At 42.9% G+C, this 18,864-nt stretch overlaps 1 protein-coding gene across 2 annotated transcripts in view; it reads right to left on the bottom strand.

The window, feature by feature from the left end:
- WDR25 (WD repeat domain 25) overlaps positions 1-18,864 on the bottom strand; it is a 153,363-nt gene that overhangs the window by 35,612 nt on the left and 98,887 nt on the right. For both annotated transcript variants that reach the window (XM_023511584.1, XM_012803434.2), the window contains exons 3-4: positions 16,043-16,190; positions 2,691-2,821 (exon numbers count right to left, since the gene is read on the bottom strand). In XM_023511584.1, coding sequence (XP_023367352.1) covers positions 2,691-2,821; positions 16,043-16,190 — 279 coding nt within the window. The remainder of the gene's footprint in view (positions 1-2,690; positions 2,822-16,042; positions 16,191-18,864) is intronic.

Below are 18,864 nucleotides of genomic sequence, written 5' to 3'. Positions count from 1 at the left end.
GTTCCCACTGCTGTCCCTGAAGGCAGTCAGAAAAGGCCAAGCAGCTTGCTTCTGGATGTTTGTACACATGCCCAGGCTGGGCTGAAGATTTCAGCACCTGGGACAGAGTCACAAACTCCATGGGAGCCTACAGGGCTCAGAAGCCAGCAGCCAGAGGTTAGAATCCCCTGGAGGACAAAAACCGTGCTCCTGCTGAGTCCATATGAGACACCTGGGCAACACCTGTCAAAACAGCAGAGTTTTATCCCCCCCCCCCAGCCTGCCTGATGCAAATGGAACTTGCCCAGTGACCCGGCAGGGGAGGATTGTTGGTAAAAAGGAAGTGAAAACAAATATTGCCCAGATCCCTTTACCCACGTTATTAGCTTGGGAGAGACTCGCAAACATGCCAATACCAGTCACAGCAACATCTGCTTCTAATTGCTTCTCCCCCAGCATTTGCAGAGCTCGTCAGCTGGCGTCTGCCCTAGGAAAAAATCCGATATTTTTAACAAACTCTTAAATCAGATGGCATCCTTGGTGAGTACTTTCTTTCATGTTTGGTCTTTGAGGCTAAAAACTGAGTGTACCCTTAAGGGACGTAGCTGTCAGGAGGGCAGGGTGATCAGGAGGTCCCACTTCAAATGGTATGACTAAGAATTTCCAATTCGTACACCATGTTCAAATATTTTCTTTCACTTATCATTTATATCCTAAATATAAAATATTCTTGTTTTTTAAAAAATTCTACTGTATCTACTCTTTATGGGTAATTTTCCTCTCTCTTCCAAATATTTTTGTAAAAAGTTTCTTTGTAAAAGAAAAACATGATTTAAAAAAAAAATAGTACATCTGTGTTCCTACTTGTGAAGTACTTTAAGCAAGATCTCATCTATGGATAAAACTTTCCATTCTCTGTAAAGAAAAGGTCTCTGTTTTTAGACTCTCCTCAAAAACCCAGCAGCCTTTTCCAACTGCTTGTTGGGAAAAGGAAAACTATTTTGAAATGTCCTATTATCTCCAATGCAAGGAAATGGTTTTATAAGTTAAAGTCTTCATTCATCTGATTCATTTAATCCATAGGTATTTATTGAGTGCCTGCTTACTGGGGGCCAGTCTGAAGCATGAAAGTGAATCTGGAATCTAGGTCTTACAGGCTGTCTCCCCTTCTTCCTCCATACCACTTTGATAGCCTCTGCTCAGTACAGACCTTCTGAAGGCCACATCTGTCCAGGACAGATGCTTATAAACCTTCGTGTCTCCCTACTATTAACCAAACCAAAACACACGGCACTGAAAGTCTCTCTGTCCGGACTCATTTGGGGCCTGGAACCCACATCTAGTCAAGCCCATCTGGTCTCTTGTCCCTGCACACATCCCACACTCACACCCCCTATATTTACACACTCTGCATAACAGCCCTCCTCCATTCACTCACTCAGTCAACCACAATTTATCAAGTGCCTGTTATGTGCCAGACACTGTTCTACAAGCCAGATGACAGCAGCAAACAGACAAAAATTCCTTCTCTCAAAGAGCTTACATGGGAGTAGAGGGAGACAGGAAAATGAGTGACCACATAAAATCCACAGAACACCAAGTGATAAATGCTGTGGAGAACAACAAGAGTTGTAGAAGGAACTAGTAAATGTCAGGGGATGGAAACATTTCCTCACTGGAAAGGCAACATTTGAGCAGAGCCTGGTAGGAGGGAAGGAGCTAGCCTCTGCACAGAGGAAGCAACAAGTGCAGAGGCCCTGAGGCAGGAATGTGCTGGTGTGTTCTAAGAAAGTCAAAGAAGTTAGCAGGGCTGGGGGTAATGAGGGAGGCTCATTGAGGCTTTGTGGACCATCACTGAGACTCTGGCTTTGACTATGAGTGAGATCAGAGCCTAGAGGATTCTGACCAGAGAAGTGACATATCTGAGTTATACTATAACAAATCACTCTGGCTGCTGTGGTTAGAACAAGAGGGAAAGAAAGAGATCAGAATGGGAAATATTGCAATTATTCCAACCAGAGACAACAGACAGAGCTACAGTAGTGGATATGGAAAAGTATCTGCTGATGGTTTGGGCATGGAAGTCTGTTAAGAATAGAGACAGGGCTGGTTTTGGTGTTTTTGGCCTGAGCAGCCTGAAGGATAGAATCCCCTTTTATGAAGTGAGGATGGCAACTAGAGTAGATATTTGTGAGAAAGGGTGGGAGTGGAAATCAGCATTGGCCTTTAAGCCCCTAAGGGAACAACTCCTCTAAGAAGCCTCCAGCAGTGAGCTAAAAGTACTCAGCCCCTCTGAATACCACCCCCTCCCTTCCTCTCTCTCCTGAGGCACGTATGTACACATATATACATAGACACATACACACAGCACTTCTCTGCACCAGAACTCTCTGTGCCCATACAATACTCCCTTGAGCAACCCAAGGCTGGTTTGTTTTATGTCATTTGGAAGGATCTGTACACAGTAGGTGTTCAACAAATATTTTTAGTAATGGGCTTCACAGGATTGCACCTATCATGTTTTAATAGTCTGACAATTTAAGAATGTTCTTTCAAAATATCTAAAAATTATGCTTAGCACTGATTAAATATTAAGTGGTATTTATTCCATCTCAAGAGTCCCATATATAGATGCTGCCTTGCCCCCAATTTTTCAAATTGTCAAGGCCAGCTCTCCCACCAAAAGGCCAACCTAGAAAGATGAGTGTTACCTTGCCGGTCCTTATGTCCCAGGCTTTCATTTCAGAGCTGAAGCCTCCACATAAAAAAATGCTGTGGTCTCTTGGATGAAACTTCAAGGTAGTGATCCTAAAATCACTTTTACCACTAAATAGCTGTGTTCCTACAATACAAAAGGGGAAGAGAGAGTTAGAAAATACTAAGATCACAAAATAAATATCTTAAAACTAAGATGCCATCTAGGATGAGCCTGTGGGCAAACAGCTCACCTGGGCCTTAAGACTTTCTAAAAACACAAGAGCAGCAGCAGTGGCAGCAGCAGCATTTGCCTTCATTCACTCCCTGGCCAGCCTCACCCATAACTAGCTGGACAGCCACCTTCCCCAAGATGGCTGGATCCACAAATACCACCTTTTATGTGTTCTGTCAGCATTACACATATTAACTCACTTAAACCATACAAGGGCCCTAAGCCCACTTCACAGCTGAGAACAGCAAGGCCCAAGGAAATCATGTAGCATCTCCAAGGCTGCACAGTTAATATAGTAGACTATTTATCTGGGAGTGTAAAAGGCAAAATCAGGATTACTCCAAGGTGATATTTTTCAGAATAAGCCATCTTACAATAAGGGATAGTTTGCTATGGACTGCAGTGGTGTTTAATCTGTGGCCCATGGGCCTCATGCTGGTTTTGTGAAGTCTGTGGTATTGGATATCACGAAAAGTATACACGGACCTCTTTTTTGCTAATCAGCTATCATTAGTGTTTGTGTAGCTAATATGTGGCCCAAGATAGCTATTATTCTTCCAATGTGCAGCAGAAAAAAAAAAGTTGGACACCTTACTATAGAGTATAGCAGGTAAATGTGACTTATACACTGGGTGATTAAAAGGGGCCATCACAGCAGCCCAATAGCCACAGAATGAAAACGTCAAGATCTCCTTGGTTCTGTAGGACTTGAGAGAGTCCCTGGCCTTTACATACCTGTCCTAAACTCTTGTCAAGCATTTATATGCTTGTGGTAAATGTCTGTGTGTATACCTAAACACACGCATGCACACAGACACATAAGATATAAAAAATGTCTTTTTTAAAATCACCATTATTTTTTAGAGGTAAGCTGTATAACCTTCAGAAATATCAGTCATGTGGAGCAGGACAAAGCTGGCATTCCTTCCACTCCCCAAAACTGCCTCTGTGCACCAGAGCACCAATAGGCATTCTCATCTGCTCACATTTAACCCACCTGAAACTGCATGGAGCTAGCCAGAGGAGGCTCTTGCTGCAAAGTCCCAGCACTATCCCTGCTGTGTCCCACACACCAGGGATAGCATCTGGCACACGCCAGATTTTTCACTTCCATCTACCAATGATGCAGAAGGATAAGGAAACAGAAGGCTCTCCCAGTAGGGAGAATGGAGACTGCCCTGGGCCCATGAAAACCCCTTCACTGAACTGAGGCAGTGGGTAGCTTAGGGACACAGAAAGCTGGTGACCAAGAAGGACATCAACAAGACCTTGAGCATCATTTCCTCTTATAGGAACCTGAGAAGCAGTATTTCTGAATTCTCAATTCAGAAAACACTAAAAGTTGCTCTGCTTTGTGTTCAGCGACCCCCAGAAGCTTAGTTAAGTGCTCTACCATCTCCCAGGTGGGGAAGGAAAGTCACAATCAGTTCTCAAAAAAGTCATAGTGGAAGACTCCTCAGATCCAGTCTGCCTAGAGCCAAACTCATCCGATAATATGCCCCATTGCTCCATCAATAAAAACCCTTAAGCATACATCACCAACATAAGAATAGTTGTTAATTAGTTATATAATGTGCCACTGTGCCAATATATTGTGAACATTTTTAAATACCAAAAATAGAAGATTTTAAAAGGTGATATGCCGTTTACAAAGAGTAACAACAAACCTCTTTGAAATCATTTAAAATCATATGAGCAACCAGACTGAATATGTTTCCTTTTTTTACAAAAATGTAGGGAGCTTTTTGTGATTCAGTGATTTGAAAGTAGTCTGTCTGTAGGTTCAGTTTATCCACTGCACTCTGTCAAAGCTGACAAAGTTTCTCCCCAGAGGTGTGTGCACCCAGATAGAATATGTTCACCATTGGCCACAAGGGAGACATTTTCCACTTCCATTCACCAATGACGCAAAGGACTTTGTGAATATTTTGCTAGCAAAGCTCCATTTCCCCCAAAGTCAAATAATGGCTTCTGCAACTAATCAGAAGGTATTATTGCATTCTCTATTTTTAACAACCCAGCTCAAAAGCCACCGAAAATTTCATTTAAAGGATTTTAAAACAGATTAGAAAAACACTATTTCCAAATTTTTTAGAAAGCAATTACTCTTTGATTTGCTCAAGTGTTATAGTTACCATGATGGATAATTGTGTTGATTTTTCCCCCATATCTTCTAGGGGCCTACAACTGACGGTCACCTGTCATCAGAGAAGATTTTGGAAATATGTGATTTCTTATAAATGAAGATCCTATACTTCTTTAAGCTCCATGAGCCTCTCAACTATTTTGCTGCAAGACCCATGGCATAGAAGATGCTCACAGCCACCCTGTGTCATCATAATGTTGTCAGGAGCCGACCACTTCAGACCACATAATCCATAATGGTGAAGGGACAGTAAATAGCTAACTTGTCCAACTTAAGGGGAGCAGTTGAGACAAGTCTGGTTCTCTGCCAGATGGGATATTGAGAAGCCATTTAACACTGAAATCATGAACAGACTGTGGCAAGGTGGACAATACTTGATACCTGTTCTTTAACTACAGGAGTATTATATAGGAATTGATACCAACAAAGACGAGGGATAGACTCAACAAAATGAAATGAGCTGTTCTAGAGGTAGTAAGATATTATAACTTTAACTGTAGTAATATGGTTGCTGTAGTATTGTTTTTCTAATAATGATTCTTTTCAAGCCATCAGGGAGATAAGCAAAGCTGTATATGGTCTTGGTATTATGTTCCACTTTTACTAGATCAGCAGATAAAACATTACTCACAAGTAAACCAAAAAACTGCTTCTGAGTAAATTAATCTAATTGGAAATCTGGCATTTCTCAAATTTACTCTTCCTTTTCTTTCCTGAAACCTACTTGGAGCTCAGGTTCTTCCTTGCCTTTTATGCTACAGTTGGTGATCAGGAACCATTATGTGCCCAGTTGGCAAGTTCTTAGCCAGGGAAGAAAAGGCAGAGGGTGACCCCCACCTTGGTCCCCAATGCCCATCCACAGAGACTCAGACTATCACTGTGGCAGCACAAAGATCCCAAAGGTCGTGTTTTAGCCATGTGGCAGAGGGGTTATCTGGAGGCTGACAGTAGGGACAACCATTGTGTCACCTAAACAGAAACGGAGGCGGCCAGATACCACTGTAGTCCCTATGGCACCGATGAGGCCCAGATGGGCCAGAAGTCTCTTCTCTCAGCAGGGACAACTATGCTTATTGCTAAGAACATTCAGTGGCCAGCTTCTTGCTCATTTGGAATTCACTGCCAATCCTTAAATCTGAAAGGAAAGACAAACTCTGCCTGGAGAAAATTTTTTCCTTGTTTCTTGGACCACAGCATATAACCATATGCTTAATTTCAGAAATGGCAGTGAATTATCCATATGTTTTTTCAAAAAGTGCAGTGATACAGTTTTGCCAATGATGGGGAAGAAAAAAAGTGAAAGATGATGATAGAACTTTTTCTGCTAAAAAAAAAAAAAAAAAAAACCTGAATGTTATTTTTCCTTGACCCCCTAAAGAAACTGAGAATCTGTCTTTTAAATATTGAAATTTTCCATTTAGAAGACAACCTATAGTTTATGCATTTTCTCCACTTTTCTTTATAATGACCAGGTCTTTATTATTATTTTTGTTAAAAGGTTTCAAAACTAAAAGATTTTTTAAGATTTTTGAATAAGTTTCCAGATACCTAATGAAAAACATTAAAGAGAAATTCTGTTAAGTAAGATATCCTCAAAGAAGGCTTTGTTTCAGAAATTAGGACCACAACTATCATGTTTGAAGCAGAAGGTGGTATTATTGAACAGTTGAGAGCTATACAGATCCAGTTCCCACCCCCGCTCTGTCACTTCCAGTGGAGGGACCTTGGGCAGGTCTCTTCACTGCTATGTCTCATGCCCTCATCAATACAAGGCCATCATGGGGGCTGAATGCAGTGTGGTACATAAAGCATTCTACAGAGCATGGCAAAGAGCAAACAACAAAAGGAAGCTCTTAAGGTTTGAAAAGTTAAACTCCAAATCATTGAATTCATCCTTGGTTAAATTAAAAGCTAAAACCACGGAATATAGGTTTTCTAACAGCAAGAACCTTGAGAGATTAATGATTTTTGAGCTTTTGTCATAAGGCATTGAGAATACAATGTCCTCAGCTGCCCTTTCCATTTGTTAAAGAAATATGGATAAAGGCTGGAAAATATTTATCAGTAAAACATCTTGAATGTGAACATGAGCCATGCTGGAGGTGAAGGTCTTATCTTGCCAGGTTTGTTCTTATTCTACCTCTTCATAAATCAAGGAGCTTGTTTACCATATCCTCTCCTGGGCAATGCTACTTTAAGTACAATGCTTAGCTGTTACATAACCTTTAATCTTGTGCTACATATTGCAGGTTTTTCTGTTTGTTCTAGAAAATTCTGTTTATTCACTATGTGCTTATTATAGGAAATTGAGTTTTAAAATATTTAATCCACTGACACTGGCTTTATTGATTGTGTTATAATGAGTTCAAACAGTATAAAAACTATTCAGATCTTCTTAGAGTTAGGAAAAATTACTTCTTTTCTCCTTGAGTCGATACAAATAAAAAACAAAGTATCATTAATACAGAAATTTGATTTATTCTATTGACAGTATCATTACTACCAATGCCCCCATCTCCAATATTACCGTGATGCAGAGCCTGCTAACTCCTTGGAGCTGCCCCTCTTCCATACTCAGGTGTAGACATTGAGTTCTCAGGCGACCACCCACGTGGCCAGGGTAACACTACCTGTCCACCTGAATACCTGCCCTCAGGGACCCTATCATTATGAAGAGGTCCAGGTCTAAGAGGGCCTTCCTTTTCCATGCAGCATATCTGGCTCCTAGCCTGTTTCTGGCATCTGATAGATATTTGACCCAGGTCAAATGAAACCCAAGTATGGGTATCCAGGAAAGAGAAGGGAAGCTCATGCCTTCCTTTCCAGAGACCTCAGTGGCTGCCTTGGCCAAGCAATTCACAATGCGTAGGAGGGGGGACCAACATTTATCATGAGCCTATTACCTACAGGCCTGTCTGGAGCTGGCATGTATCATACCACAACCCTGGGTGGTAAATGTAATTAACCCATTTTTCACAGCTAGGGAAACGGAAGCTCAGAGAGGTGAAAGATTTGGCCTGAGCCACAAGTCAGCGATGCTAAAGACGGAGGCTGGACTACTCTAATCTCAGGGCCCAGCTTTCAGCACCCCATCTTGTATACCCGCCAGTTATCCGTGACCTTTCCTTCTCCTTAGCTCTTTGTTCACAACCACAGACTCGCAAACATGTAGGAAAAATGTTGACAAGGGAAAGCTTATGTTGTTGGCTCGTGGTAATTGAGCTTGTGTTCCCAAGCAGTAGGCATATGACTCATTTCGCTAAAATCAATATCGTTACACTCATCCTCTGGGAAGTATTCAGCCAGCTGTAAATTTAACCATCCTGACTCAAAGTTAACGAGAAAAGCTTACTAACTTTCAAATCAAACTCTATGTATCAGAAACAGGGGTCGTCTTGGCAAGTTGGGCAAAGGCCCAGGAAGAGGTCACACTCAGCCAATGGGCCTATAGGTGAATGTCTCCTGTCAACTGGGGGCCTCTGATCTACCAGCAGTTTTCTCAGAGCCCTGGATCCTTTCCTATGAAATCAGAATATAAAACCTACTTTTAAAAAGGTTTTTGTGAGAATAAGAAGGAATGCACATAAGAGACAAATGCCAGTACTCAATAAACAGTAATTGCAGTAGAATGATAGTAGTAACAGAAGAAATAGGAGTAGTTGTGATAATTTTTTTGTCTTCTAATAACATACTTGAAACTCTTGAAAATACTTTCCTCCCCATTCTTTTGTGGTACCTTTTTTATTAATTTATTCTTAATTGATAAATAATAATTATGTACACTTATGGGGTATATTGTGATATTTTGAACTATGTATTCATTGTAGAAAGATGCAATTAAGCTAATTAACATATCAATCACCTCATCAACTCTTTTTTTGTGGTGAGGACATAAAAAAATCTATTCTTTTAGCAATTGTGAAACATACTTTTTTTTTATTGTTGGGGATTCACTGAGGGTACAAGAGATCAGGTTACACTGATGAAACATGTATTATCAACTGCAGTCACTTTCCAGTGGTATTGTTTACTATATGTGTACTAAAACAGATTCTGCCAGTCCAACTAAAACTTTGTACCCTTTGATCAATGTCTCCACTTTCTCCATTCCCCCCACCCCACAGCCTCTGGTAATCACCCTGCCACTCTCCGCTTCTACGAGATGGACTTTTTAAAATTCCACATAAAGTAAGATCATTCAGTATTTGCCTTTCTGTGCTTCACTTATTTCACTTAGTGTAATATCCTCCAAGTTCAACTATGTTGCTGCAAGTAACAGAATTTCTTCTTTCTTATTGCTGCATAGTACTCCATTGTATATATATACCACATTTTCGTTATTCATTCATCCTTTGATGGACACAGGTTGCTTTGGCTATTGTGAATAATGATGAAATGAACACAGGAGTACAGACATCATCTTTTCAACATACCAACTTCAGTTCCTTTTAATATACACCCAGAAGAGGAACTGCGGGATCATATGGTAATTCTATGTTTTAGTTTTTTGAAGACCCTCCATATTGTATTCCAAAATGACTGAACTAATTTACATTTCTACCAGCAATGTACCAGGGTTCTTTCTCTTTTCTCCACATCCTTATTAACACTTCTTATAGTTGTCTTTTTGATAATAGCCATTCTAACAGGTACGAGGTGGCACTTCATTGTGGTTTTAATCTGCATTTCCCTAATAATTAGAGATGTTGAACATTTTTTTCATGTATTTGCTGGGCATTCTCTTCCTCTTTTTTTCTTTTTCCCCAAGAGACAGTCTCACTCTGTTGCTAAGGCTAGAGTACCATGGTATCAGCAACCTCACACTTTTGGGTTCAAGCTATCCTCCTGCCTCAGCTTCCCAAGTAGCTAGGACTCCAAGTACCCACCACATACCCACCTAATTTTTCTATTTTTAGTAGACACAGTGTTTTACACTTGCTCAAGCTGGTCTCAAACTCCTGACCTCAAGGAGTCTGCCTGCCCTGGCCTCCCTGAGCGCTAAGATTACAGGTGTGATAGCTGGGCATTGTGGCAGACATCTGTAGTACCAGCTACTTGGGAGGCTGAGGCTAAAGAATCGCTTAAGCCCAAGAGTTTGAGGTTGCTATGAGCTATGACGCCACAGCACTCTACTGAAGGTAACATAATGAAACTCTGTCTTGAAAAAAATATTAAAAAAAAAAGATTACAGGTGTGAGCCACTGTGCCTTACCCATATCTCTTCTTTTGAAAAATGTCTATTCAGATCCTTTGTCTACATATTAATCAGGTTATTTATTTTCTTGCTGCTGAACTGAGTTCCTCATATATTTTTAGTATGGTTTGCAAATATTTTCTCCCAATTCCTGATTTGTCTCTTCACTCTGTTGTTTCTTGTATAGATGCTTTTTAGTGTGATATAACCCCATTTGTCTATTTTGTTGCCTGTGCTTTGTGGGTCATGTCCAAAAAATCATTTCCCAGATCAACATCAGCCACTGCTTTAATTCCTTGAACAAGACTGATTTTCCAAGTTGAAAAAAAAAATTTTTTTTTTTTGTTGCAGTTTGGCCAGGGCCGAGTTTAAACCCACCACCTTTGGCATATGGGACTGGCGCCCTACCCACTAAGCCACAGGTGCTGCCCCCAAAAAACAAAATTTAGAAGAAGAGTTCTCAACTTGCAAACAAGATGTATCCCAAGGGTTTACTTGGAAGTTGGTTTTCTAGAACTCAGAACTCACCATTCCAAGAACAAATACACCATTACCATGAATAGCTCCACAATCAGTCAGTGAAGGTGGTCTTCTTAAAAAGGGTGCCAGGCTCGGTGCCTGTGGCTCAAGTGGCTAAGGCACCAGCCACATACACCTAAGGTGGCAGGTTCAAATCCAGCCCGGGCCCGCCAAACAACAATGATGGCTGCAACCAAAAAAACAGCCAGGCATTGTGGCAGGTGCCTGTGGTCCCAGCTACTTGGGAGGTGGAGGCAGGAGACTCGGTTAAGCCCAGGAGTTGGAGGTTGCTGTGAGCTGTGATGCTACAGTACTCTACCCAGCGGGATAGCTTAAGGCTCTGTCTCAAAAAAAAAAGGGGGGGGTGCCAAAATGTAACTCAGCTATAACTAAACACACACACACACACTTGCATAAACATCAGAACTGTGCAATAATGGTGACCGAAAAAAATATTTTGGATTAAAAACTGCCTCTTATTCATCCAAAGGGCTGGCATGAGCTTGCCAGGCACTTTCCCTAGTATTAGGTAAGGGTTGGCATGGTATTTTCATAAAGTCTAATAGCATCTGTTTTAATATCAGAACTAAGCTCAGTGTCTCAATCCAAAATTGCATAGAAAAACAGGGAGAAAACAAAACAGCCATGGGGTGAAACACTTTTCAGAGTAAGAAAGGAAGGCTGGAGGGTGGGCTGGAGATCCACGCACCCACTCTACACCCCTAATAAAAGGCACATGCTGTCCCATCACCAGGAAGAAGCTGTGAACCACCACCATGAAGAAAGGAAACGTGGAGGAGAAGCTAGAAGAACTTGCAATGGCCCAAGGCCTTCTCCTGGGACCAAGAGCCACCCAATAAGCCAGCTGAGAGGACTTTCAGGGGGCTTTTGGAATTGACTCACCAGAGGGACCCCATTTGGGAAAATGGCCCAACAATTAGGACTCTGGACAATCCAACAGGCACAAGGGCCTCATGCAGCAGGGGCCAGAGTGGGGCAAGAGGCATCCTTTGCTGTACTGCCTGCCCTATATCACACTAAAATGAGTGAGTAGATGGTAGGCTCTTTGCTTATTTGACAGGTTTGGTCTCTCCATTAGCCATTCTCCATTTCATTGACTTGGATGTTGGGTGCTTTCTCGAGACCAGCCAGTTCAGGCCTGTGGTTGCTAATGTTGAGGCACAGCATGGGACTCCCGGCCTCCATGTCTGTTTCTGTGCTGTGGATAAACAATTTGCAAAGTGCCTCTAGACACGCTGTCACAGCAGCCCCCTCAGCAGCCCCACCAGCCAGGCATTGATGCAGAAACAGAGGTAGAAGAAAGCTCCTGGGTCACCTAGCTCGGGCAGGCAAAAGAGCCCACATTTGCACCCTGCCCTCATGTCTTCTTACACATGCTACCCTAGTATCTGGGTGCTGGGAAAGGAGGCATTGCACAAATGTCACAGATGGGCTGGGTGCACATCAGAAGAGCTGGCCCATCCACAGGAAGGAGGACAGGGTGCCCACCCAGCAGGGTCTCAGGGACTCCCAAAAGAGGAAATTCCCTTGCAGCCAACAAATGCAAAGCATAGTGGGATACCTCTGTAACCACAGCTTCAACATCCAGCTGGGACAACTGCTGAGAACTGAACAAACTCTATGGAGATTCTGAGCAGACTGGCTGATTTGGTATGCAGGACAATTGACTCATAAAGCAGGCGACCTCAGTTCCCAGTGCACTGAGCCAGTGTTCCCTGAAGCCACCTCAGCCTAACGTGCCAGAGACATTTTGTTAAGAAGATCACAGACTGGAATAGGAGCACCAAAAATAATTAATCTGTGAGCAGGTTTTATTTAAGTGTTGATTCATGGTTGTTCTATAAGCCAACAGCCTGTCAGAACTACAAATTAACGAGATAAAATGTTGCTGGCCCTCCATATTTCAGGCCGGGTATTGACATTTTAGAATCCACAGATTTCTAACTGTATTGATTGAGGACACCAGGATAAATGGCCTTGGCGCCAAATTCCCATTAACGACAATGGGCACCGAGTGACTAATCCCCAAAGCACTGCGGTAAGAACGCCCTGCATTGCCTTCTCCTGGCAGGGAGCTCTAATTAGATTGAAATGAAAAAGCCAAATCACCAAGGGTGGGAAAAGGCAGACCAAGTAAAAAGGGAGATCAGATTCAGTGAAGAGAAAGGATAAGTCAACACAGGACAACAGCAACAGGGGTTACACAAACCCACCCCAAACTCAGCTAAATAGAGCACCCAACAAAACCCAAGCTCAGATGGGGTGTTCAGGGATGGGGTGGGAGACAGGGGTGGAGTACTCCGGCATACTGGAAGGCCCAGCAAGAGCCAACCTCCCATCCATTTCATGCACACCTGCACCGAGCAGCTGCTTCCAGCCATCCCTGGCCAAATGGCAGAGACACAAAGTCCAGCACAGGCCCTCTCCTGAAGGAGCTCCCATGCTAGTCAGGGAAGGGACACAAAAATCAGCAGGAGAGGCCCTGTACAAAGGCTGGAGGACATCCTCAAGGCTGTAAGGTTGAAACCCCTCAACTGTATCTCCTGGGGACTAAAGATGGACAATATACCCTCCACTAGCCTGGTCCTGCAGGCAGGAGTTGTGCAATAAGCAACTGCTTGCTGAGTGAATGAGACTGGGGCTGCAAGAGATAAAATTGATGGTGAGTAGCATTCCTAACAGAAGAGTGCAGCAGAGAAGTCCTCAATCAACACCCCCTCCTCAGCTGGATAGCGATGCCCTGGAGGCCGAGCCATGCCTTTCTTTCTGTGCGGGGGCACCCCCCCCCCCGCCCCAGTATCACAGCTGCCCTCTAGATCCAGCTGCCCAAAACACAGACCAAGCCATGATTCTGCTGCTCCAAACTCAGCAGCAGCCTGCTACTACCACCTCCACCTGCTGTGGCAGTCCCTGACTTGTCAGGCAGCAGAACCTTCTTTGAATGTCTAAAATTTCAGAACCTCCCCAACATGCACGCACTCACATCCACCCCCACACACAATGGCATGTGTTTGTTTAACATCTGTTGATTAAGAAAATAGATAATGACAAAGGGCCACTATGAACCCATTAATGTTGCCAAATAGATTTGATTTGAGTAAGCCAACAGCTCACCCACGTCTGAAAGGCAATCGCACAGGCGTAACTTGAGCTCACTTGTCACTCTGCAGGCAGTGTGGTACTCGCACGGGCTCACGTGGCCCACAGGCTAGAGGTTTTCTCCCTGCACTACTCAGACGTATCTCCCCTGGGTCCCTGAGCCCCCATTACACACTTCTTTGGTCTCCACACATACCACATGTTATCCTGTGTTCCTGTGGCAACTCTTTCCTTGTCATTCCATCTGTTAAGAGCCCACTTCCCTCCCCCTCAACCACACCTCCTCCACCCTAATTCCCTGTCCATCTAATTCCTGGCTCAGCTCAGGTTTTACTTCCTAGAGAAAGTTTTCCTGGCTTTTCCAAGCTAGACATTCTCACAATTCCTCTATCTTGTTCCATCTCAGCAACTGGGATATTCTCTGCACTTGTGACTCTCCCAGCAGACATGAGCTTCTCCAGGTGAGCACTGAGTCTCTTCAGCTGTACTAACATACCAAACACATCTTATGGGATATGCAAGCAACAGAGTGTAACAGCTGGGTGACAAGCTTTAGATCCTGACAGACCTGGGTGCATCTTGGCTCTGTTACTTACTGGTTCCTGTCCCTGGGAAAATGTGTACACGGGTGATACTGACACTGATGGGTGAGTGGGGCCTCAATAAGGCACTGTATGGAAGGCCTGCACACAGTGGGTGCTCAGTTCTCAGTAACTGCTGCTCTCATTGTCAGCCTAGTCATCACTGCCGTCAGGTAGCACCAAACTCCCCAAGCCTTGGGAACTTAGCAGGAGGGGTAAGAAGATCAGTGAGAACACAAATGGATGATAAATACTTCAGGAGAAAATGTCAAACACTCATCACTGTGGCAAGGGTACAGGCTCTACAGCTACACAGATATGCATCCAAATTCCTGCCAGCCATGCAACCATTGGTAGGCAATGCACAAGTTACTTTATCACGCTGAACTTCAGTTTCCTCACCTGTAAAGTGGACATAATTGCTGCCAGCAGCTGCAGTGATAATTAGGCATGTTGTGTACAAATCCTGTGGCAGGGCCCCAGGCACCTGGCAGGAGCCCCATGACCACCAGTCTTGTTACTTGCCCTATTCAGCACACATGGGGCTTGAAAGCTGCCCCTCAGTGGCCCAGAAGGAAAGGAGGACACTTGAGGTGGAAAAAACCCTCACAGTTACCCCAAACCACCTGTATTTCCTCTCTGCTCTTCCTTGGAGTTGCTGGTACTGGGCTGCAGGACCCTATAGTCACCACCTTCCTCCTCCCAGACCCTAGGAGAACCAGGCCCCAGAGCTACCACCACAGGGCCAGCCATGCCACTGCTGCGCCAGGCAGGGAAGAGGGACTGCTCCTGCCCTTGGCAGTGGAGTCCAGCTGAAACATGATTAAGGATCCCTAGGGGTAGGAAGGTGATATGGCACTGAAAGATGCTGGGACTGAGAGTCAGGTGGTATGAGCTTGGATCCCAGCTCTGTCCCCCCACCACTCCCCACCCTCCTGCCAGCCATTCTTCCTGAAAATCCCCAACAGGACCAGCCGGGGGCTCCTAGCAATGCCTGTTGCACAGGTGTGCTCAGCAAGGGAAAGCTCCTTCTACCGACTGCTCTCTCCTTCCCGCCCTGGTTGGCACGAGTCCCCTCAGGATTTACCCAGCATGAATCCATCCTACCCAAATCCCTTTTCAGTGTGGGCATTAAAGCAGAACTCGTTTGAAGACTTTCCTTATGAGCTGGAATCATTCCTTAGCCTTTCAACGATAATGAATTGACAGGAATTCTAAACTGATTCCAACCAAAGGACACAATGATAAAGTTAAATCTATTTCAGTACAAATTGCATGTCAGAAGTTGATTAAAAAGCTACATCTTTATCCAGCCCTACAGCTTGGGGCTAAGACAACCTTGGGGCTCTGTCCTCTACACTGGCTGATACAGGCCCATCTTCAACCCTCTGTGGGGAATAGAGGTTCCAATAGGCAAATGATCTGGAAAACACTCTCATAGGCATGAGCCCACCCTGAGGTCCCCTCTCTCTGCCATGAAACTGCATGAAGCTTGTAATTGCAAACCCACCAGAGAATCTCCAGTGAAAGAGGTACCAGCTTATCTCAGGGTATAGTGACACAAAGAAACGCACCTGTCTCAAGGTCTGTTAGGTGCAGCGCAAAGTCGAAGCCACCACTGAGGATGCGCCGGCCACAAGGAGACCACCGGGCAGCCCGCACTGCCTCACTGTGCAAGAAGTAGGTCTGCAAGCAGCACCCCGAATCCACAGCATTCCAGATCTATAAGACAGATACAGAAAGCACCAGAAATGACAGGTTAAAGTGCCTTTTAAGCAGGCTGAGGAAAGATTTAGGCTCTCCACACCCTGCGGGGTTTGAGAAATCAGCAGAGGCCTCCAATCTCCATCTCGTGTAGCTGTATCAGCATTGTGATTAACATCTCATACCCTAGAAGATTACCTGTTGCCCAGACAATATTCAGCAAGATATATATTTACTGCTTTGTTTTTTGTTTTGTGTTAATTTCAACATTTTTCCTCTAGATTTTTCTTCTTTTTCTTTCTTTCTTCATTTTTCTAGTTTAAATATAATTTTCCATTGTTACCTTCTTTAACAATTAGAACTTCATTTTTGCTAGTGTTTCCACCCCTATTATTTGGTTTTTTCCCCCAATTTTATCCTATGAAGTTTTTTCTGTTTGCCTGTTTTGGTTTGATTTATAGCATTTTTGTTTTTCTTCTCTATTTGGTGGAGGTGGGGTACTGTGTCCAAACAGGCTGGCAAAGAGCTGCTGACCTCAAGGGCACCATCCAATCTGGCACCCCCAGAGGTTGATAGTTTTTTAAGGTTGGGTCAACGCATCCTACTGTACACCTCTATTGCTCCTGTCTCCCTCTTTCCATGACTCTCTCCTTTTTGTCAATATTCCCTTTTACTCACCCCCTCTCCTTTCTCTTTTTTTTTTTCTTTTTTTCCTCCTTGCTCTTCAATCTTCTCATCCTTCTGGGACTATACCAAAAGGACTCATCAAAACCCTACTCTTTAACTTAAAGAGCAAGAGGAAGTGAAAGGAAAATCAGGGCAAAGAAATAGGTAAAAGAAAACACTCATGAGGAAAAATCAAGAGAAAAATCCTGGCAACATGAAAAATCAGTCCAGAGCAACCCCCCGCAAGGGACTGTGAGATAGCTACTGCAGAGGATTCCACCTATAAAGAAATGTTAGAAATGACAGAAAGGGAATTTAGAATACAGATGATGAAAACAATGAAGGAAACTGCTGATAAAGTAGAAAATAACCAAAAGGAAATCCAAAAACAGAATCAAATAAGAGATGAACAATATGAAGAATGTAGAAAGGATATAGCAGATTTGAAGGAATTGAAGCAGTCAATTAGGGAACTTAAAGATGCAATAGAAAGTATCAACAACAGATTAGACTATGCAGAAGAAAGAGTCTCAGAGGCAGAGGACAAAGCTCTTGAGATAATTCAGATACTTAGAGAGGCAGAAAAGAATAGAGAAAGCATAACGTTCACTGACAGAATTATGGGACTTTATGAAGCATTCAAACATATGAGTTATAAGTATTCCAGAAGGGGAAGAAGAATGTCCCAGGGGAATGGAAGCCATACTAGAGAATATTATAAATGAAAATTTCCCAAATATCACCAAAGATTCTGATACACTCCTTTCAGAGGGATAGGGGAACCCAGGTCGCCTCAACTCTAACAGAGCTTCTCCAAGACACATTGTGATGAACCTCTCCAAAGTCTAGACATAAGACAAGATTCTTCAAGCTGCCAGGAGTAAGTGTCAGTTGACCTATAGGGGCAAATCCATCAGGGTGACTGTGTACTTCTCTAATGAAACTTTTTAAGGAAGAAGACAATGGTCATCTACCTTTAATCTACTTAAACAGAACAACTTCCAGACCAGAATTCTATATCCTGCCGAGCTGAGCTTTAAAATTGACAGAGAAATCAAATCATTTACTGATATACAAACATTGAGGAAATTTGTCACAACAAGACCAGCTCTATAGGAAATGCTTCAACCTGTTCTACACACTGATCATCACAATGGATCAACAGCAAAGTAAGATCTCAGAAACTAAAGGACAGAACCTAACTTCCACAATGATGCAAAAAATAAAACTAAGCAATAGACTCTCACAAAATAAGATGAATAGAACACTACCACACTTATCGATTATCTCAATAAACATTAATGGCTTGAATTCCCTACTGAAGAGGCATAGATTGGCTGATTGGATTAAAAAACACAAGCCATCCATTTTCTGTCTGCAGGAAACACACCTCACATCAAAAGACAAATTAAAACTCCTACTTAAGGGTTGGAAAACAATTTTTCAGGCAAACGGAATTCAGAAGAAAAGAGGAGTTGCAACCTTATTTTCAGATACATGTGAATTTAAAGCAACTAAAGTCAAAAAAGACAATGATGGTCACCTTATATTGGTCAAGGGAAAAATACAACAAGAAGATGTTTCAATTCTAAATATTTATGCACCCAACTTAAATGCTCCCAGATTCTTGAAACAGACCTTACGCAGTCTGAGCAATATGATATCCCCTAACACCATAATAACAGGGGACTTTAATACTTCTCTTAAATGGCTGGACAGATCCTCTAAACAGAAATTAGACAAAGATATAAGGGACTTAAATGAGACCCTAGAACAACTGTGCTTGATGGACACATATAGAACACTCCATCCCAAAGCTAAAGAATATGCATCGGCCCATGGAACATTCTCCAAAATTTATCATATCCTAGGACACAAAACAAACCATAACAGAATCAAAAGAATTGAAATTTTACCTTGTATCTTCTCAGACCACAAGACACTAAGGTGAAACAAAGTGTTTTAACTTTGTTTTAACTCCAACAAAAACATTCAACCCCACACAAAGGCATGGAAATTAAACAAC

This window comes from Otolemur garnettii, unplaced genomic scaffold, assembly GCF_000181295.1.
Source record: "Otolemur garnettii isolate 467f Iridium unplaced genomic scaffold, OtoGar3 scaffold00020, whole genome shotgun sequence".
NCBI classification, from domain to species: Eukaryota; Metazoa; Chordata; class Mammalia; order Primates; family Galagidae; genus Otolemur; species Otolemur garnettii.
This window is presented reverse-complemented; position numbering and strand designations above follow the sequence as displayed.